General features: G+C 44.7%; 1 protein-coding gene across 2 annotated transcripts in view; it reads right to left on the bottom strand.

Moving 5' to 3' along the window:
* Window positions 1–2,760: 2,760 nt before the first annotated feature.
* The window catches only part of STPG1 (sperm tail PG-rich repeat containing 1), a 31,309-nt gene continuing 12,113 nt past the window's right edge, over window positions 2,761–21,956 (bottom strand). The window contains exons 2-9 of one of the 2 annotated variants that reach the window (XM_029912671.1): window positions 21,140–21,282; window positions 19,692–19,795; window positions 14,454–14,555; window positions 13,197–13,370; window positions 8,966–9,077; window positions 7,996–8,161; window positions 6,029–6,219; window positions 2,761–2,846 (exon numbers count right to left, since the gene is read on the bottom strand). In XM_029912671.1, coding sequence (XP_029768531.1) covers window positions 2,770–2,846; window positions 6,029–6,219; window positions 7,996–8,161; window positions 8,966–9,077; window positions 13,197–13,370; window positions 14,454–14,555; window positions 19,692–19,795; window positions 21,140–21,221 — 1,008 coding nt within the window. In that variant the 5' untranslated portion in view covers window positions 21,222–21,282 and the 3' untranslated portion in view covers window positions 2,761–2,769. The remainder of the gene's footprint in view (window positions 2,847–6,028; window positions 6,220–7,995; window positions 8,162–8,965; window positions 9,078–13,196; window positions 13,371–14,453; window positions 14,556–19,691; window positions 19,796–21,139; window positions 21,283–21,956) is intronic. The other variant, XM_029912672.1, reaches the window with a different exon arrangement.

Raw genomic sequence — 21,956 nt, 5'->3', positions numbered from 1 at the left:
TCTTCTCGCTCAGCTCTGTGACTGGCAATGGGCACGTGGAGGTGTACCCCTGCAGCCCAGGATGGCACAGAGGAAAGGGTAGAGCCATTTTTCAGTTGGGGGGGGGAGAGAATGGTGGGAAGTGGTTCATCCGTACTGGCTATGCCCATGCCTATGGCAGGTGGATTGAGACTAGGAGTCAAATGTACCCATGGTGTAAATCCATTGAAGTAATGCAGTTACGTCAGGGATGAATCTGCCCTTGGATCTGATTCTCTTCTTCACACCAGTGCAATTCCATGGACTTCAGTGGGGTTCCTTGTGCTTTTCACCAGTGAGCAAGCAGAATAAGGTCGCAAGCAATCGGATGGCGTTGTGCCACTTTGCACCAGCTGGGAATCCGGCCTGGAGTTTTGCCAGGTGGGAACTGTTTCTTCTGGAGCTGCTGCACCCTTTGCACGAGGGCAGCGCAAAGCTCCACCATTCCGAGCGGGCCGCATTTCACACTCGTTTTGCACTGGTCTAAGTGGCCACACAAGGTGTAGGGCAGTGGAGGATCAGGAGCCTATTTTGATGCAAGCAAAATGTGAACTTGCCTTCATCCTGATCTCACACCCACTTCATATCGAGGAAACGCCACTGATTTCAGCAAATGCCAGCTGATTCACATCAGCGTGAGAGCAAACCCAGCCCCCCCTCCTTCCCCGCCCTGCCCAGGGTGGGTGTTTCGCTGGCGTGCTCAGTATCGGTTCATCCCTTCCAGCAAAGGCGAGTTGCCGTACAGCTTGTGTAAAGCACAGCTCACAAGCATGCAAGAGCATTCTTGACTCGTCACCCGGAGCCCACCAGCACCTTTAGAAGATTAAAGTGCAACCGAAGAGGCTCTGGGGCAGCAAGTCCTGAGGGTGGATAAAAGGTCATGTGAAAGTATGAACCCACTTGTGTTTGCCTGGAGTTCATGATGATGAATGAGAGAAGCTTCCACTGAAGCAATATTCTGCTAGGTCCAGTTGATGGCTGGTTTGTACTGACTTAAACAAAAACCAAACCAATTAATTCAAAAGTTTTTGACTTATCCTCACTTCCAGATCAGACAAATGCACCCACAGCTGTCTATGCATTTTGAAAGCTTGCTGCTTACATTGCACAAATTCTGCAAGTGCATCACACTGACACATGCCAAGACCTGACTGCATGACAAATTGAAGTGCTCTGTCCTCAGAGAAGGAACATCACAGAAATGCAAGCTTTTCCCCGTATTGCCCTCCCAATGTGCCCCAATCCTGAACGCCTCTGAGCTAGCTATCCTGTACCATCCACTAGGACAAGGTCAGTCTCCCACTCCATGGTTTCTTTGCAGAGTGCCAATAAGAGTGTTGTCACTTTCATTGCTTTCCCTTGTATCTTTCAATTCCATGTATCTTTCATCTACCCTCTGCACCCTAATTTCATGTCACTGTAGGTTTATTTACATGTAATTTGTCTGTTGCTATGGGAAATGTGATCTCCTAAAATCCCAGACTGCCCAGGGCTTTGCTGGAGATGAAATTTACACGACATTCGGCCAGGGTAGCATACTCTATGGGGCAGCCTGGCCATTATGCTGCCGCGTACGCTGTCATTCACATCAGTGCAAAGTGGGCATTAAATGGGGCCCTTTTGGGGCCAGCCTCTGAGCTGGAGTAAACCTGCATCTCTTCATTGACTTCAGTGGAGTTTTTCCTGATTTATGACTGTGCGAGTAAGAGGAGAAACAGGTGAAGACAGTGTATGTCTACACTACAGGATTAATCCGAATTTAGATAATTCGAATTTGGGAAACAGGTTGTATAAATTCGATTGTGCGCGGCCACACTAAGCCCCTTAATTCGGTTTTAAACCACATTAATTCGGTGGTGTGCGGCCACAGTACCCCATTAACTTAAACACAGTAATTCGGTTGTGTGCGTCCACACTAACCCTAATTCGAATTAACAAAATCGATTTAGGCTCTACTCCGTTCGTCGAGGTGGAGTACAGAAATCGATTTAAAGGGCCCTTTAATTCGAATTAACTGGCTCTGTAGTGTGGACGGGTGAAGGGTTAATTCGGATTAAGGCAGCTAAATCCGAATTAAAGTCCTAGTGTAGACCAGGCCAGACAGGCGCATTTCCAAACTTCTGATCGAATGCTCAGTATTGGACAGCTGCTCCTACTCCCACCTCCTTTTGTTGTTGTTGATTAGTTGAGACGGCTCCACACATGCTATTATTATTATTATTATTTATTATTTGTATTATTGTCAGGACTCGCACACACCCAGATTTATTTTGTGTTTACGGGGAGAGAGTGCACCTAATCCAGCAGCACACATGCATTCTAAAAGCCAGAGGTCTAAATGGAGGCTCAGGGGAACCACAGTTCCAACCAAGACAACTGGGGATAAAAAGCAAGATATAGATTACCACAAGTATACTGTATTTCACGTGATTGGCCGATATATGACCAGAATTTATCAGTGCCAAAGATACATGACCACTAATTACATAGGGTAAAAAAGAATCAAACAATATTTGCATGAATTGTTCAATGTCAACTTAATTGGACGATCTTAGGTCAATTTCAGCCTAATGATCACCTTTCAGTTTGCAATATGTGCAAAATACCAGTATCAGATGCCAGACTATAAGGACAGTTAAAACATGGGGGCCGGGGACACTATAGCTTGCCCATGCGTTAGCGGATGCACTGCTGGTTTTGAATGAAGTCCAGTCTTTGCAGAATTTCTCCAAAATATGGGGGCTCTGATGTTTACAGTACTGGAATCCACTTGTTATCAATGTTGTAGATAAAGGACTGCTTCCCTGGTACTTCTGGCAGATAAGTACCTAGAACGAGAAAGATACAGAAAAGAGCTAAATGCAAATTTCAGATTATTGACTAATGCGGAACTATGGTGTCTTGTTTGCTGGGGCGGGGGGATATGAGAAAGGGCGATAAACCCTTGGCTGTATTTTTCATTGGCTGCATAGAGCATCTTTAATTGGTAATAAATAATGGCCAGATTCCTATACCTTTATTCATACCTAGCTCTGCCATTGAAATCAATGGTACTACATGAGGAGTAAGGACATACTCAGCGTGAGTAAAGGAGATGAGAGGAGAGAATGCTAGTCTCCCTGCTCTGCCACAGACTTCTTGTATGACCTTGGCCAAGTCACTTAGGCCCAGATTAGTATTTAGGTGCCTAACTCCCACTGAACAATCAACCTTTAAGGAAGTGGGCCTCAGTCTCTCTCTGCCTTCGTTTCCCATCAATACAATGGGAATAACAGCACTTCCCTACCCCACAGGGGAGCTGTGAGGATAAATACATAAAAGCTTGTGAGGCGCTGAGATACTATGGTAATGGGGTCATATAAGCACTTTAGATAGTGAAGCCAGCCAAAGGCGGCCCATAGTGTTGAAAGGTTTAGTGAAGGCAGCAAGACCTTTTTTTCCTCCTTGAGTATCGCCTCAAATTTGTATGACAACATGTCAGTTCAGCGAGATAAAAGCGAGCCGCCTTAGCCTCCTGGGCCTTTGCTAATATGCGTGTCTCTGCTGTTACAGTACAGAGGTATGGGCAAGCCCTGCTTTCGTTAATATCCTTATTAACGTTCATGGCAATTCGAGACGGGGCAGGCTGTGACACTGGGATCTAGTTCCAAAGTTTGGCTCAGATCCTGCGCTTGGACCTTTCTTTAATATTTAACATGATCCAAAGTTCAGCGTGATTGTTTTTTGTATTGACTGATTGTATCTTTATCGGTGGCTTTTAGGTTAAATGATAAACCAGAAACCCTGGAATTATTATTAAATATCTGGCGTCCTAAAATCCAGACAATGAATGCTTGGTATCCAACCATCCTTTAATATGGCTACTGCAATAATATAAGCCTACGAATTTAATTTAGATTGTTCTTATTCTGATGTCATTGTTCCCTACAAAGTACATGCACAGCACTGCAGATCTGTATTACATGCAAGTCATACAGTACTGAGCGATTTTGCATTATATATTAATAGTGCACATGGGCTAAAGCTACTTTAGAGTTCATTGCAGGGAGCTTTTCCCCAATGAAGTTTCTTCTGTGTCTTCAGAGCTAGCGGTAAAAGGTTAAAAAGAATGGGATTTGATCTTTTCTAATGCCAGAAAGGAAGCTAGCAGGGTTGAGTGGATTTGTGATGATGGGAGATGTCCTGACTTTTCACAAGTTAACAATGCATGTGCAGGGTTTTCAATTTAATACTATGGGAAGGAAAAACTTTAGACTCTTTTACTACCTTCTGTTGTAAGGATTTCTAGCCCCACTCACTTCTTCTGCTTCATCTTTAATTCATCTTTAACCATCCTGGGAGACTCTGGGCTGGATCCTTGGCTGATGTAAATTAGCACAGCTTCATTTGCTTCAATTAAGGTGCATCAATTGACACCAGCTGAGGATCTGGCCCAACATCTAATAAGTAGACCAGTATTTAAGGACATCAGCATTTATGCCCAAGCACTTGGCATGCTCAGCGTTTGAGATGTAATATGGACAATGGTTATCGGGCAATCCTTTAATAGAATCGGTCCCTCTGTTTCTGCTGCCACAAGACCCCTGGGGGAAATGATAGCACTGTTTGAGCCTGGTATGACATTCCCCAGCACTCTGTGGATGTACAAATTCTACAGATGAATAAAATCATATACTGTAAATAATAGCAAAATTGCTATTGTCTGCTTTCCAAACCAGGCATTCATCTGTCAGAGGGACTTAGGCTCATGTTTCTTGTATTGTTTACTTCCTCGAATACACCTAACTTACTCACTAGATGAAAATAGTGTTACTCATGGCAATTATTAATTGCACACAGGGAACCCGGGGCCAGATTCCACCAGCCTTGCTCAGCCTCAGCAGTTCCCTACTCCACACGCACTTGCAGAGTAAGGAACTACTCAACGTCCGGAAATGGTGACAGGATCTGGCCCTTCTGTCCCCTGTATGTTAGCAATCTTAACATCAAAAGGGCCAGATTTGGATCCCCTACGTTGCTGAGCACACAGTGAGGTAAGCAGGCCCTTTGGCTACAGTGGGACTGCGTGTGGGAGTAAGGGCTACACAGTCTACATGCACACTGGATATACTGGTAGGTAATTAGAACAAAGCGCATCATGCTCATGGAAACATTAGTATGTTTAACCCATGAGTCTCTGTGAGTAGGTCCCTCCTTCCACCTTCTCCAAGCATTTTCTGGATACAATTATGGGACCTGCTTCGTCGCCCACATATGCTGATGTACATCAGGAGCAACTGCCCTGGACTCAGCGGAGTTACCCCAGTGTCAGAGTTAGAGGAGGCGTAAGGCAGAGAAGATTCAGGGCTATGGACGCTTTCCTCTTGGGCTACGTATGCAAACACTTTGCAGTTTCATGAGTCAGTTTTCTTCCTTCTCCTCTAACTGCTTCCTCCCACCCCGCCCACACAGGGCTTTAAGGCAGCACAGGTAAAACTTCGGTTGTAATAACAAGAGTTGAATGGTAGTTTTCCAAATACAACGTAACTCCCATAAGCTGTTTGTCAAACATGCTGACAGTTGGCGATACTTGAATGGCAATCGCAGTGCAAACATCTATGCTTTTCTCAAAATATTTTAAACAAATGGTCTAGTGGTCCGACCGCAGGGCTGGGAGTCAGGAGATTTCGTTTCTATTCCCAGTTCTGACACTGAATCTCTGTGTAACCTTGGACAAGTCACTTAGCCCCATGTTTACAAAAGAAGTTAGGTGCCTAAAGATGCAGATAGGTGCCTAATGGGATTTAATAACAGCTCCTAAGTAGGTTAGGTGCCCAACTCACTTAGACATTTTGGTAAATCCCACTAAGGCACTTTAGGTGCCTAGATACTGTTGATCATCTGACCCTTAGCCTTTTCGTGCCTCAGTTTCCCTATCTGTAAAAAGGTGGATAATACTGCTTAATCGGTTATGGAAAGTGCTTTAAGCTCTATGTAAATACAAAGTATTTATCAATATTTTTATTTTTACCTGGCCCAGGTATCCCTTGCTGAGACGTGTCCCCTCTCCACCGTCCCGTGTTTGAGACAAATACAGCACTAGAGATGTAATGCTTTGGTGGGCCTTCGTAGTCCACTATTTCATACTGCCCTGGCCCAGGCAAAGGTGGATTTTTAGCTGGTGGTATGGCGGCGGCAGAGAAATTCAAGTTTTGCTTTCGCCTATTAGAAGAAAAGAGAATTGAGATACACTGTAAATTGATGGGGTTTGAAGTTTGAGCATAAAAGCTGTGATGTCTAATGGTGTTAGGTGCTGACATTTCATTGAAATTCAGTAGGTGGTAAATGCTCAAATCACATAGGATCCTTTGAAAATCACAGCTAAAAGCTTTAAAGAATGACCTAGAAAAGATCCTCTCGGATCACATGCTTTGCAAATCTGGGTACATGTACAAAGCCACGCATCAAGCCTCTTCACTTTATTGCAAAATATATTGACTCGATGATGGGCCCGATCCTGCTGCCATTGAGAGCAAGGGCCAGATGCTCAGCTGGTGTAAATCAGGGTGGTTCCCCTGAAGTCAATGGAGCTGTGCCAGTTTTTTCCAGCTGAGTATGTGGCCTCATAGGCGTAAATCGGTGCCTTAAATGGGAGCTGGATCGGTCTCTAAGGGAACATACGTGAGTAGCCCTTAGCACAGATATAAATAGCAGAGACCATGAGGCACAGCTTTGATGAGTAAAGACACACCTGAAGGGTGTGGTTATGGACTCACGTACATCCCCTACCTGGCTCTCTATTCACCCACACCATCCCTCCCCGTCTACACTGCTGTTTTTAGCACGGTAGCGTCCTGCTGGTGGAGCCTTTCCCCACCACAGGAAAAGACCCTGGCAGCGAGGAAAGGCTCTGGCAAGGGGGAGGCCACCGGGAAAGGCTCCTCTAGGTCCTTGCTGCTGGAGCCTTTCACCACTGCCCCTCCCCCGCCAGCCCCTTTCACTAACACGTGTAGCTACAGACTGTAACTTGCTTTTCACTGGAGCGTGTAGCGACACGTACCCGACACTCTGCCACCAGTGGTGTGTAGTGTGGCCACAACCTAACTTGGGCATCTGGACACGGATCGTTCTGACAGTTGCTGATAATGTAGATTGATGGTTGAGGTTTAATTTAGCCCTCTGTGTGTAGCACACGCTGTCTGGCATTAATTCTCTCTCCCTACAGCTTTCCACTCCTTTCACAAAACCTCTGTTGTAAGATGCACCTGCCTGTGTGCAGAGAGCTGCAGACTTGCCCATATACTCCTCATACCTTTCCCTGGTCAAGAATTTACTGTTGATCTTAATCTTATCTCAGGCAAACCAATGTCACTGTCACTGGGTGGTCATAATAAATCTACTTGAATAACCTGCTGATAGGCAGATTTATCTGCCTTTCCAGAATGATGCCAAAGGGGAAAGAAAGGGGCTTTTCCTTTTCTTCCTTTATTCTGCTTTGGCCTGAACTGGAGGAGCAAGTGCTTGAAACCTTGCAGGAAGGCCTGTTGTCCACCTCAGTTTTGCAGACTCAGTGAAGCTCAGAGAAGCATCTAAGCTTTATCCAAACAGAGATGTGGGGTCTATTTCCTGTTCTGCCACTGGGTCCCGTTTGCCTCGGTTTTCCCATCTGTAAAATGGGGATCATGTATCATCCCTATTGCACAGTGGTTGTGCGGTATTGATAACAGTTTGTGTATTTTGCTTTTCAGTGTTATCAGCCCACCTCTCCTTTCAGGCAAAGCAGCCTGATCTTTCACTTCCCAAGGGAGCCATCTTTTGCCCCATCTGTAAACCAATGGCAACAGAGGCAACCGAGTACAGGCTTGACTGTGATACGGTGGAAGAACTTTGCAGAGAGACAGGTGTGAGCTCTTCTGCTGCAGCTGCTGGACCGTCCTGCAATCTGATGTGTTCACAAGCAACGACTGAGAGTGAAAAAGCATACAGGTTAGGACTCACGTGGAAGGCGTCTTCTTTGCTGCTTTAGGGGGTTTGCTTAGCTGATACGCTGCAGGCCCTGGGCTTATTGTGTTCACCTTTGTTTCACGATCAGTATTTGATCTGAAGCAAGACACTAGAATCCTGGGGGACTTCTTGACGAGGGATTCATTGATTCTGTAATGGCCTAATAACACGACAAGAAAAGGGATGTAAAAACCAAACCATGCCTCAACTATTGCACTAGCGCAGGCATAAAGGGGCATGAGTCAATGAAAGTAACGGAGGTAAAAGGAAACAGCACAACTGGGCGTTTTTTGGGGCGGGGGGAAGCATTTCTTGAGATGATAAAAATTGCTTCCTGGAGCAGCTTACCCCCGGGCACAGATGATGAGTGACTACTCTAGCGACTTAATCCTGAACAAAGGAGCATCCAGGGAGGACATACAGGTAGGAAAAATTAGCAATTAAAAAAACAGAAGAGATGTTGACTGTGAACATCACTTGCAGTGACGCCACCTAATGTAAAAATGACTAGAGCCAACCACCCTCATGCTTCAGGGTATAAACTTCATGAGGCAGTGGGGCCAGGAAGAAGTTTCCTTCTACGGTAGCACACAGATTTAGGTGTATTATGGTGTGCTACGTCACACCACTCCCTGAGCCCCTGGCACCCTGCAGGGAGCCCAAGTATGTTCTGGCAATTCCCCTAAGTTCCATAAATCTACCAGGGGTGTGACTATATCTGGATGGGTGCGTTAGTAATCATTCCCAGGGCCCATCCCTTAGAACTTAGAAGTGTCACCTACTAATGCCCCTTCACCTATGCAAAATGTCATAACGGGCTCAAACCAGCAAGGTGCTGAGCAACCCCTGTGATACACTGAGTGCCTGGATAGCCATGGATTGCAGTGATGGCGGTGAGGATCTGATAGGATCCGACTCAGACCCACAAGTGATGCCTTTCCTCCCATCTCAACAGCTCACTTACACGGAGAAGGCCATTTTTCTGTTTTATCAGTGCTTAATCCTCTTGTCGTTTTGGACAAAAACACCGCCCGGGCACATACGTTGTTGCTTTGCTTGCAGAAATCTAGACAGGCCTGTACAAAATGAAGTCTCCGTGAATTCCTTTGAATTGACTTTCCTCTTGGGTATTTACTAACGTAACAAAAACTATGTTTTTTTAGATCCAGTCTCCATCGTGAATCAGAACTGCTCGAATGATACAAATGTATGCAATATTGGGGCCAGCTCACTGGTTTTCTGTGTCTCAGTTTCTGATTGCCCAACTTGTGAGGGCTTATTATCAGAGGTGCTGTGGACCGGCAGCTCCCACTGAAAACTTGGCTGCATTTGTTTGGTTGCTGCAGCCAGTCTTTGCAGCACCAGCTTGATCTTAAAGTGCCCGGCACCATTCAAATAACCAAATCAAGCATGGAGTTTGAAGTAGTGCTTCCAGTACACCCAAAGGGTAATCTGCATGATAGCGCCTGTAAGAGCATAAACAAACTGTTGCAACTTTGCCCTTCAGGGTAGGCTAGAATGACAAAAATGTAGCCTCTAGTTTTCTACCCAGCCCAAAATCACTCTTCAAAGAGATCAAGTCTATCATTTAGGGGTTAATCCTGCATGCCTCAAAGCCAATGGCAAAATTCCCATCGACTTCAATTGGATCAAGCTAACTTTACCAGGCCTGCTCCATCCAGTGGAATCCGATTGATTTCAATGGGCATTGGATTAGACCTGCTGTGTACATAGTTCTGCAAAACGGAGATCAATTGAATTTCAACAGTCTGAAAAAAATACATTGTTCTATGCAGTGGTGGGGTAGCCATGTTGCTCCCAGGATATTAGAGAGACAAGGTGGGGGAGAGAATAACTTTTATTGGACCAACTTCTGTTGGTGAGAGAGACCAGTTTTTGAGTTGACACAGAGCTCTTCTTCAGGGCTGGGAAATGTACTCAGGCCAGGTCTACACTAGAGACCTATATTGGGATAACTACGTCACTCAGGGGTGTGAAAAATCCACATTTATACTGACCTAACCCCCCACCCTGTGTAGACAGCACTATGTTAACAGGAGAGCTTCTACCGTCAACATAGCTACCGCCTCTTGGGGAGGTGGGTTAACTACGCTGGGGAGAAGCTCTCCTGTTGGCGTAGTTGTGTCTTCACTAAAGTGCTACAGCTGGGCCCCTGTACGTGTAGACAAGGCCCACAGAGTGTCACAACTAAATTCAAGGTGAACTGATTGTTAAGCATGAGTAGTTAACACGTATTTCAAGGGACTATTCCAGGTGAAGTGGCCACGTAACACCCCTCCAGTCATAGGGGGGAAAGGCAGCTGGGGCAGGGGTTGTTAGTGAGTTATAGATGGTTTTAATAAGCCATAAATCCAGCATCTCTCGTCAGTACATGATTTTTAGTGTCTGGCAAAGTTATGAATTTAAGCTTCAAGGCTTGTCTTCTGCAGGTGGTTGCAGATTTCCTTTGTGGATGAGTGCTGAGAGGTCAGAGGTAGAGTGAGCATTGTGGGAAAAGTGTTCGCCCACAGGTGATGTGGTGTTTTGTCTTTTATCATTTTCCCCCTGAGTTCATTCAAGAGTATAGTGATTGTCTGGGTTCACCCACATAGTTGTTATTGGGGCGTTTAATGCACTGGATGATGTACACCACATGTTGTGATAGGCTGAATATGGCCCATACACTGAAAACATTATGCCATACAGTTTGGGACACTGCATCAGCTTTATTTTCTGTTGCAAGGCTGGGTTTTATCAACACTTACTAATTTCAGCTGAGATTACACCTAAGGCCTGATTTGCAGTCTTAAGGAAAAACTCCTGTTGACTTTAGTGGGAGTTTTGCCTGTGTACAGGACTGGGCCCTCTGTTTCTTCCCAGACTGTCTCTTTGCCTACGGTCATAAATTATCAAGCACTGCCATCTTTTAAATGGATTGTTTCCTGTTGTGCTTCTCGAAGGTTAGACACAATCCCTTACAGTAAATCACAAGACAGTAATTAATCCAGGAAGGTTATTCCCAGAAGCAAATTCTTACAATGTTAGAAATAACATGCTACGAACCCATTATACTGTGATATGTCAAATAATTATGACCTGCAAACTAGCTTAAACAACAGAAAACTTGTTGAGGCAGATCCTCGTAGCTGGAAGGCATTGTAACAAAGTCCAGTGTCTTAACCAGAGGCCATCTTTGGGAAAGTCGGCCTTTCCATAACAGCACAGTCCCTATACTGGTGCATTGGTTCAAAATTCACTCAGAGAAAAGGGGGGCAGGGTACAGAATCACCAAAATCCCGTTAAGTCAGTGGAGCTGTGTTGGTTTACACCAGCTGAGGATCTGATCCCTTTATAAACAATGAAGACACATGATCATTGATTCTGTCCGAGCCTATAAATGTATCACATCAATGGAAACGCATTTCGAACCTACAGCTGTGCCACCTTAAGTGGGGAGTTAGTCACGTTTAATGCATGGAGGAGAATCAAGCGTGGTTGCTACCTGCGTGGGAGACAACCAAGGAAAACGGAGGAAATGCTTTGAGTGATTCTGTGTGTAGGACTCATCGCTTTAAGTGAATTCTTAACCAACGCCCCAGCACAGCGGCTGTGCTGCGGAAGGGCTGTCTTTCCAAGAAGGATGGTGTATGGTTAAGGCATTGGATTGGGACTCAAGAGAGCTGGATTCCCAGTTCTGCCACAGACTTCTTGTGTGAGCTTAGGAAAGTCATTTATTACCTCTGTGCTTCAGCTCCCCACCTGTAAGATGGGGATAATATTTCCATTCTCCCTCAGTCTGTCTTGTCTACTTAGATGGTAAACTAGGTGCAGGGACTCAGGCTTACTACGTGTATGGACAGCAACTAGCAAATTGGGGACTCAATCTTTAGGCACTATTTGTAATATAAATAACAAGACAGGATGATCCTGACCAGCTACTGTCATTAACAGTCCTCTGGCTCTTCTTACTGGAGTAGTGGAGTTAACTACAGTGTCCTGGCCAAATTCAAATGTCATTATATTTTGCATAAACAACCTAAAACTCCTTTGCAGTTTCAGTCGGCTACAGTTTTCTTCTTCACTCACTGGCCTAAACTGTTGCACGGTGTTACTGTGTGTTTTGAGACAGGACACATTCCACCCCAGCATCCCACTGGATGTTTATCACACTTGAAGTGAGTATTTAGTGTGAAAAGACCCTGGTGAAAAGAGCATTGTGTCAATATAAGAGATTCTTGTGCTAAGTGACAGACACTCAGGGAACTACAGCAGACATGGTTTGCAGAAAAAATGACAGAGAGAATGAGTTAAAGTAACAATGATCTGACAGCTGACAAATAAATCAGCACTGGCAAAGCACCGAGGTAACAGTGAAATCCGTGACCAATAGGTATAATATTTGGATAGGCAGCTATTCATAATACTTCACATTTCTTTAACAGCTTCCTTTCAAGAATCTCAAAGCACTTTGCAAACATTCATGGAGTAAGACTTACAACACCCCAGTGAAGCATGTGACAGATAGGGGGAGGAGGAGGCACAGAAAGGTTAGTGCCTTACTCAAGATCACACAGAATCAGGAATCGAACCTCAAGGCCAGATCCTCAACTGGCAGAGCACCATGCAAGTCAGTGGAGCTACGCCGATTTACATCCGTGGAGGGTCTGGCCTCTGATTTCCAGCCCTGTGTTTCAACCACCAGACCACCCATCTCTTAGAAATAAAACATCAAATGTGAAATCCTGGCTGCATTGAAGGCAGCCACAATGCTCCTGTTGAAGTCAGCGAAGCCGGGATTTTACCCAAAGGATCCTGTGGGGTCTTTCGACGCCTCAGGTTATATTGTGGTGGGAAGACAGAGGGTTGCTGCAGTGGCAGATCCTGGCTGCCTACAGGCTGCCTCAGTGACCCATGTGCTCTGGATTCACGGTGACTGAGGCGGCTCCTTGCATGGGGGTCTGAGCTGCTTTCAGTGAAGAAAAATGCCAAAACTCTCACTGACTTCAATGGAGCAGGAGGAAGCCACAGGTGCACAAGGAGAAATGCCCTCTCCTCTCCCTGCCCACCCTTGCTGGACCAGCCATGCTCTGGTCCACACAGGATTAAACACAGTACAATGGTTTCCATATAATTCCCCATATAGCACTTAAAGTTAGTTTTACATTGGCTTTAACCTCCTGGTGTTTGCCCCTTACGTTGTATTGGTTGGGCGCTGGGGTGGAGGTTTGCGCTCTCCTCTTAGCGATTGGTTGCTGAAACATACTGGAGTTTCCCGTGCTGAAATCTTGCTTGGATTGAAATGCCAACGAGAGGTTGTAGGCGTTTGCGGCAGGGTAGCTGGGTTTTCTGTTGTGTGGGAGACGAGCATCCTGGAAAGAGACAAATCAAAGACATCAATAGCAGCTGAGCAGCAGTGCTGGAGGGAGACGGGTGAACAGCTTGGATCCAATCTTTGACCTCTGGTCTTTTACATATTGTTAGAACTGGGTAGGAAATATCCTCTGTATTTTACATACAGCAGAACCCCACTACATTGCATGAATGGTTGGGAGTCCCATTGCAAGGGGCCTGATCCTGCCAGTGAGGTGCTGAGCACCATTAATTCCCATTGGCTTCACTGGGAGAAGAAGCACACTTTGTCAGTGCATGAGATTATCCTCCATTGTGATGGTTTGAAAATGGGTTTAAAATTCTGTGCAAAATTATCGGCGTTCAGCAATCATATCATTCAAAGGACAGAGCAGATTTTCTTCTAACTCGGCTTATGATTTGTAACTCACTGAGATTTATAGAAGAACTGACTTTGTTGTCACTAGCTTTAGCCATTTTCAAGCTAGGGTGAGGGCAACATTTCCAGTTAGCCCACGTGTGGGGGAAATGTGGAGGGTTTTTCTTCACACTTCCATAAATCAAACACAGCTCAGCCAATTTTGCTCCAATTTTCTACTGCAAAGGAACAAAAATCACCTTTGGATTGAGATCAAGCTTAGAAAATTTTAGCCCCAGAGGAATTTGTTTTAAAAGTTATATGAGCAACTGAAAAAGAAGGTTAGAATGGAGGATGGAATTCAGCCTTAATTATAGCAATGTCTTCCAGTGTTTGTAAGGTGCCCCACCCCTATTGTATCCAGATCCTTCAGGGCATTTAGATACTTAACCCCAATTGAAGACTCTGACTTGAGGTGCCCTAAATTTAGGCAGCAAGGGATGAAAAATAAGATGTGATCATTAAAGGCCTGATGCAATAGAAGTCAATAGAAAATCCTTTAGGCCCAGATCCTCAAAGGTATTTAAGTGCCTAACTCCCATTGAAATTAATGGGAAATTAAATTAAATTAACTCCCATTAATTTCAGTGGGAGTTAGGCACTTAAATACCTTTGAAGATCTAGGCCTAATTTACTTTAATGGGCTGTGGATCAGGCGCTGAAATATACAACCCCTTTCCCTTACCATGGAAGGAAAGTAGCCCGTTCCCTTCTTCGACAGTGAGGTGCTGTTAATCTCTGCAGACTGGTGAAAGACGTTATAGAATCCCGGGCCTGGAATTTCATTCTAAGAAGGAAACATAGCACATTTAGCAACAATCATCCTTCTGAACACACTCCAAACATTATTTAGGAAGTTTCAGAGCTGTGACGGCAGAACGTAGGAATTGCCAGGCTGGATCGGACCAGAGATCTACCTCTCTCTCGGTGGCCAGTACCAGATGCATCCAGAGAAGATGCAAGAATGCCTTAATGGACAGTTATAGAATAACCGAAAAGGGCTGTTATTGCTGGGCTGGGGATGAGCTCACAGCTCCTATAAAGTGCCCCAAATGGCGAGCGAAACCAATCGCCTCTGACAGCCAGACACCCCGTCACTTGCATTCAAGCGGCAGAGGTGTTTCTGTGAAAAGTGGGGGTGTGAAAGGCGAGTGTCTGGCACCTTTAAAGAAGGCAGACTGCTCAGGGCAAGCAGGGCTCTTCAGTCTTGGTAGGCTGCCGGCCTAGGAGCTGGAACTCCAAATGTAAACCAGGTTGCCATGCCCTCACGCTGGATGATCATCCTTGGCAGACAATGGCACTAGATGCTGGAGAGGAGGTGGATGCCACCAGCATTAATGGCGCTGAGTCTTACACAGTGAAGCATGCCGTATCAATATTGTGTCCTCCATAATGTAACTATTGATATTCTCATTATCAGTGAAAGGATCTAAACATTTTAAAATCCTACTAACACTTGGCCTTGATTATATCTGGTGGCAGTGAGTTCCACAGGTTATCTGGATTATTTATTATTACCATAGTGCATAGGCGCTCCAATTACGCACCAGGATGCCATTGTGCTAAGTGCTGTACAAACACGGAATGTGCATTGTGTAGACAATTATTTCCTTTTATCGGCTTTCAATTTCAGTGACTGGCCCTTGTCTTCACATGATGAGAGAGCTCCTAACTTACCTCCCCTATACAATTTTTTTACTTACACACATCTATCAGATCAAATCTTAATTTTCTCCTCTCAAAACTAAACAACCCCAGTATCTCTCTCATTTTGTCAGCTATTTCTGAGCCCCCTCTGTTTCTGCTGCAGCTTTTATTTTGAGATAGGATGACCAGAACTGAACAGAACATTCCAGGTGAAGGCGTACCCTGGACATAAATAATGGCACTCTCATATTTTCAGTATCATTTTCCATTCCATTCCTTGGGCACCTGAACGTTTTGTAGTAACTGTCGTTGTGCAATGAGCCGATGTTTTCATTGTGTCAGAATAATAATCTTATTTTAATGTGAGTCTCAAATTGCCAGAAAAATGAATATGAAATGGGAGATTAAGTTTCCTACAGGGCAATTTATACAGACTGGGAGTTCAGAGCAACTGCAAGTCTGAAATCTCACTTGTACATCTGACGTGACTGATTGAATTCAGCATGTGGCCAGAATGCATTATTTGCAGTTACCGCACCCTTCCTGACTCAGCTCTCCTGGGCTTTTCAGAAAGAGAACTGGGCGGGATTCTATTTATAGAGCAAAATAAACCAAAACCGGCCTCAGTTCTATGCGATGACACCTTAAGCTCTTGAGGCTCAGTGTCCCGCAAGGTACTGAACACTTTCTGTAAGGTGCTGGGCTCCCTCGAATCCGAGGGACGTCAATGGGATTTGTGGAGGCTCAGGACTGTATGGGATGAGACCCCTAGAGAGAAATGTAGCCTCACGTCAAAGATGATTTAGGTATGTAGGAATGGAAATATGAGACTCCTGACCCCGGAGAGCATATCATCGTTATGTGACCTTGTCTGTCAATTACCAGTGGAAAATATTTTGGATGGAGCACTGGACAAGTACATGAGACTTTATAAGCACATAAAGAGGTCCTGTCCTGTCCGGTTCCTGTCCTGAGGAGTGTCCGCTCAGATTCAGACAGAGATATACAATACACAAGAGAAGATAGTGTGGGAATAACACAGAAGAGATGGGTTTGAAGAGGAGAGAGACGGCAGTTGGTGCAGAGGACATCGGGAGCAATTCCAGCCACACACCCCAATCCTGCAATGAGCTACACCTGAGTGCAGGCATCTCAACCCCCCCATGCAACAGGAAAGAAAATACAAAGCTGGGAGTGGGAAAAGGAGATAAAGGGAGACGATAGGAGCGACGTGGGAGAGGCACAGGCAGTGGGAGAGGATGTAGGAGGAATATATAAATAATAAAACCCAGCATCCACGCAGAGTTTGCATTAATGGCCATAAGGCAGAGGCAAGTAAGGAATGACCTCGTCCCCTTCTTAGGCTACCAATCCAATTGGCCAGACTGGCACTCCAGTGGTAACGTGCTACCATGCATGACATCACATTCTGGGACCTGATTTAGGTCCTTTGTGCCAGAGCCAGGAGCTCTGCAGGTCTGATCGGCCTGAGGAGCGGGAGATCCTAACCCTAAACCCTTGTGGTTGGTTTAGGAATGACATTGACAGGATCTCATCACCTATAAGGCTACAGGGAGGTATGTGGGGAGGGCAAGTTAGAACGCAGATACTAATGGACACTTAAAGAGGCAGGATGGATTAGAGAGGACTGGCTATGAAGAGCTTTACAAGGACACCAGGTCAAATATGAGCCTTGAGAATAGCGAATGAAAGGCATTATTGATTGACAGCCAGCTGCTTGCTGTGAGCTGGTGGATACAATCCAGTTACTAGTGGAGAGCGTCCACATCATGGAAATCCTCATAACAATGGGTCAACTCCAGGCTGACAGTCCCAGCAGAGATTCTGTATTAGCTTCATTCTGTTTTCTTTAAAGGGGATGAGGGGGGAATCCTGGCTCACCACTATATTACTCCAGCTTTATGTTGGTGTGACCCCATTGAGTTCAATGAGTGACAGTGTTGTCTACTGGCTGTGGCACTGGACTAGGAATCCAATTCTACTCCTGGCTCTGTTGCGGACCTGCTGTGTGACCATGGGCAAGTTACTTCATCCATTTCCGTTCATCCATTTCCCCTCCCACCCTATGTAGATTGGGGTGGGACTGCTTCTTACCACTTATACATACAGTACCTACCACAATGGGACCCTGATCTCACTTGGCACTACCATAATGCTAATAATACAAATACACAAGTAGAAAACTGGTGTCACAAAATGGGAATCAGGCCCGGAGTCTTTAGTTCTTATTATTTCCATATATAGTTTCACAAGACTCTGCCTTCCTTATAAAAAAGGTCATGGGAGTTACAGTGTGAATGGCCATGGACACATTCGGCATACTTTTCTTTGTAGACAGAACTATAGGATGCACTGAGGACGGATGTAAGTGGTGCAACTCCATTGATTTCAATAGAGTTGTCCCTACTTACACCAGACTTCAACAGGTCACTACATGACTAACGCTTCCTGGCTGGAAGATACATAGGGAGTTAGGCACCTAATTGCTATTTGTGCCTTTGAAAATCTACTCCCCCACTCCCCCGAGCTGATTACATACCATTATTACTTCTACCTCCTTGAGATCATATTCTATTGGTGAGTATAGAAGGCCACTAGGTCATGGTATTAGTTGATCAGAAATATTTTGCATACAACAGCCAATAATATACATAAAAGTTCTAGTGGGGAGTGAATCCCTGTACCTGTAGCTATGTGTTAATGTACTTAGTCTATAGTATGTAGTACTAAAGTTCTGTGGAGACATGACCAGGTGTGTTTGGAAGGAGAAGCTCAGAAAGTAGCCCTAGAAAGAGCTAGTATTTGATGCAGTAACCTTTCCCTAGGGATAATGCTTAAGCAAAAGTCTACTAAGATCTTCTGCTGCTTGTGGTTTGACCCACTTGCTGCTCCATCCTTCCGGCAGGAAATGCTTGGAGTAGAAGGGAGTGTTTTGTGGAACTACCTTAAAACTCTACCTCTTCTCTTTTAGTCAGAACTTTGCATCAGGTCATCTGGAACTCTTGGAAGCTGACCAGACAGACGGCGCATGCAAAAGGCAGTTAAGCAACGTCTCCACCTTGATCATTTCCCCTCATCTTTGGTCCTTGATGTCAATGGTTATTATTATTATTCAGGCCTGAGATAATGTGCTCTTGATATCGCTGAGATGGGAGAGACAAGCAAGAAGGAAGAGATCAAAGGCCGAATAAGAAAAAGAGAAGATACCAAATAACTCTCTGATCTACCCACTTGGAAAAGGGTTCATGAAGCTACAGAAATCCTCAATTGACTTAATTTTCATGGCATTCTAGGGAGCCATAGCAGTGTTATTCACCAGATGGAGAGCGGGGAACTTTCTGCAGGAGGCATGGAGACGACTCCTCCCATCAGAAGAGGAAGAAGTTAGGAAGCTGGACCCGAAAAGGCCCCTTGCACATAGAGGATGGGTCATCTGTATTGGCCAGAGAAAAAGAATTCATGTAGATGTCTGGTTGACTTGTACAGTTTTACGGTATCTTACTGCTGCCCCCTTCTGGCCAAAGAGGAGTAGACATCATAGTCTTTAGCTAGTAGTAGGGAGTTTATGCACGGAGAGCTCAGGATTAAAGAAAGAAGTCCTAAAAAGTTGGGTCATATTCTGCATGCATTACACCGGTGCAAATCTTCACTTCATTCACACCATTCACTTCAATTCAAAGGGTCTTGGTGGTCTGGCAGTATTAGAATCAATATAAGAGACTAGGTGTAAATAATATTTAGGTTGTAAAACAAACTAAAAATTCAATTCAGTGATGAGACACAGTATCCTTCAGCCTTGGCCCCGAGGATAGGGAGGCTGGAATGGAGAGGAGAAAAAAGAGAGCACAAAAGCCATTTTTCAAAGGAGCCCAAGAGAATTAGGTACCTAAATCCTACTGAAATGCAGTGGTGCTCCACTGGTATTGTACAGCGTAACTCAGTGGTGAATCAGGCTCTTGAGTGTTCAAAGAGTAGTTTCATACAGTTATTTATCAGCAGGGTCACATGACTCTTTTTCATCAAACTACTTCAGCATTTTCCTAGCTGATTTTCAAGAACACTTCTGTTTTGCATTGCTGTTAGTGGTTTTTTTTTTCAAAAGCCTGATCCATGGAATACTATTTAAAACACGTATACAAGCTGTGTGTCCAGTTCAACTTAACCAAACTTCTTATAACACAAGATCACTTAGAGATAATAGCAACATAAGATTTACAGCAAAGGTCATAAATCTCAAAATATTTCTACTACCTACCTGGTTATACTGAAACCTCTTTGCTTGAGAATTAAATCCCTTTTTTTCTGAGTTTGGGATCATTCTTGTCTGGTATTTATAAGGAATGGAGGAGACCTTGTAACCTAAAAGGTAAAGCCGATAAAAACAAGATCCTGAATGTGGAGATACAGGAAATATGTAACTGTAGCACCAGATTTCATTTTAAATTGGAAACAGAAATGAAATGCAAATCTATCATTAATGCAATCTTCAGGTCGAGAAATCATCATTTGTTTTTGCATTGAATTTTCCTGTTTTATTTAAGAAGTAAAGAAAAACCTATCGCTGCAGCACTTTAAAGGTGCTTCAGTGGTCATGAAGAGCTGCAGGGCTGACTCAATGCTGCTAAATCACTTTTGCCACATCTCCTTATTTAGACCTTCGCTGAGACAGCCTGAAGTCGGGCATTTTAGCAGCCCATCTCATGGGCCCGATCCTGCAAAAAGCTGAGCGCCTTCTGGAAGATGCTGCGCCCCCTCACCTCCTGTTGAGCACAATGACAGTTGAGGTTACTCAGAACCTCCCAGGAGACACTCAAGCCCAGATCCTCCAAAGTAATCAGTTACCTAACTCCCATTGATTTCAACAGGAGTTAGGCACCTAAATACCACTGAGGATCTGGGTCTCTGTGCTGTGCAGGATTGGGCTCAAAGGCCTTGTCTACACTGAGATTTTCTTGCCATTTCCCATCAGTGCAGCTCCTACTTTGGTAGCCCAGGCGGGAGGTCTAGAGGAGCCAGGAACCAGCAGCTGCTGTGTTTTTACCACTGTGTCATCCGAGTAATGTTAGCTGACATTGTGGTAAAATCGCCAGCGTCTTGTCTACTCTAGAGCTCCCTCTGCTGCAACCTATAGTGGAGCTGAACCCGGAGTAGTGCAACAGTGAGAAGCTCAGTGTAAACACAGCCATGCTGTTGACAAGGGAGGAAATATGTTTTAAGATGATCTTTGAAATTAAAGGGAAGGTCAAAGAAGGGAAGAGATACAGGAGGTCTATTCTAGAGAAACTGCAGAGGGGAGAATGCTCTCAAACCAATAGTAGCGAGGCTGTGTGGAGGGAGAGGTGGCAAGTGCTAAATGAGCAGAAGGAGCAGAGACACACGGACTATGATACAAATCCACAGAAGTTTTAGAAGCCAGGGGCATGATTGTCCACTGCGTGTTGTCATTTACACATTTGCATAGTGGAAGATTCTGGTGTGGTGTCATTTTATGTTCACTTTGCACTGGTTTAAATAGCCCAAGGAGAGCAATTCTAAACTGGATCCTGGAATGACTGGAACTGGCTGTGGATATAAATTGTTCAGGATGTCACTTCCTATTGATTAGCTTCACTGATGCTGCAGTTTCAAAGAACAACATATTTGTAGCTATTTTTCCCCCTTCTCAAATGCAAAGTGGTTATTATTCGATTCACAATACTGTACCTCTTGACGGTTTCCCGATCTGCACAGCATCTGTTCCTTTGATACTAGTAGCTAAAGAAAAGTTCTTGAAGCAGGCAGCCATGTTACGCAACTACTGCCCACTGGCTGGACATACTCTTCTTCTCAGGGTCACCATTTTGTTTCTAAAACATCAATTGGAAATATCAAAATGTATATGAATTTAGAAGAAAAAAACTAGCCAGAATTTCTAAACAAGGCTGGAATGGTAAAGATTTAATAAACAAGGGAACTTCCTTTTCAGATTATGATTATCGTATTTTACATTCATAGCGAATCTGTCACCAAGAATTCCCCAAATCCTGTGGGACTGCGGGGGTGAGTGAAGGCTGCAGGTGCGGGCCCTACACATAAACATCAACCCTTCTGCCACCTGTGGGGTGGGGTGACATGATGCCAATCCAGCTTCACAGCTGAGAGGGAGGGAAAGGATTTGATCAGGAAAGACTGAGGCAAAGCCCTGTTCTTATGAAAAAAGCTGCGGGAATTTTTAATGTCTACAAGGAGCACACTGGCCCTCTGTTTTTAAGGTTATTTTAAAGATAACCCTAGAGAAGGAGTGTGAAGCCCAGGTACTGTGTTTAGTTGTAAGAGCATCTGCTAGGTCAGGTGAGAGGAAGCGTTGCATGCCAGGACAGTGGTTCTCAACCTTTTTTCATTTGCAGACCCCTACAAAATTTCAAATGGAGGTGCGGACCTCTTTGGAAATCTATTGTCTGTCTATATAGTTGAATTCTATTCAGTCAGTTTCCAGTCTAAGTCTTTCATGGACCCCTTAGACAGGCGAGCCACGGACCAC

Source organism: Terrapene carolina, unplaced genomic scaffold (assembly GCF_002925995.2).
Source record: "Terrapene carolina triunguis isolate 2854851 unplaced genomic scaffold, T_m_triunguis-2.0 Scaffold236, whole genome shotgun sequence".
Lineage (NCBI taxonomy): Eukaryota > Metazoa > Chordata > Testudines > Emydidae > Terrapene > Terrapene triunguis.
This window is presented reverse-complemented; position numbering and strand designations above follow the sequence as displayed.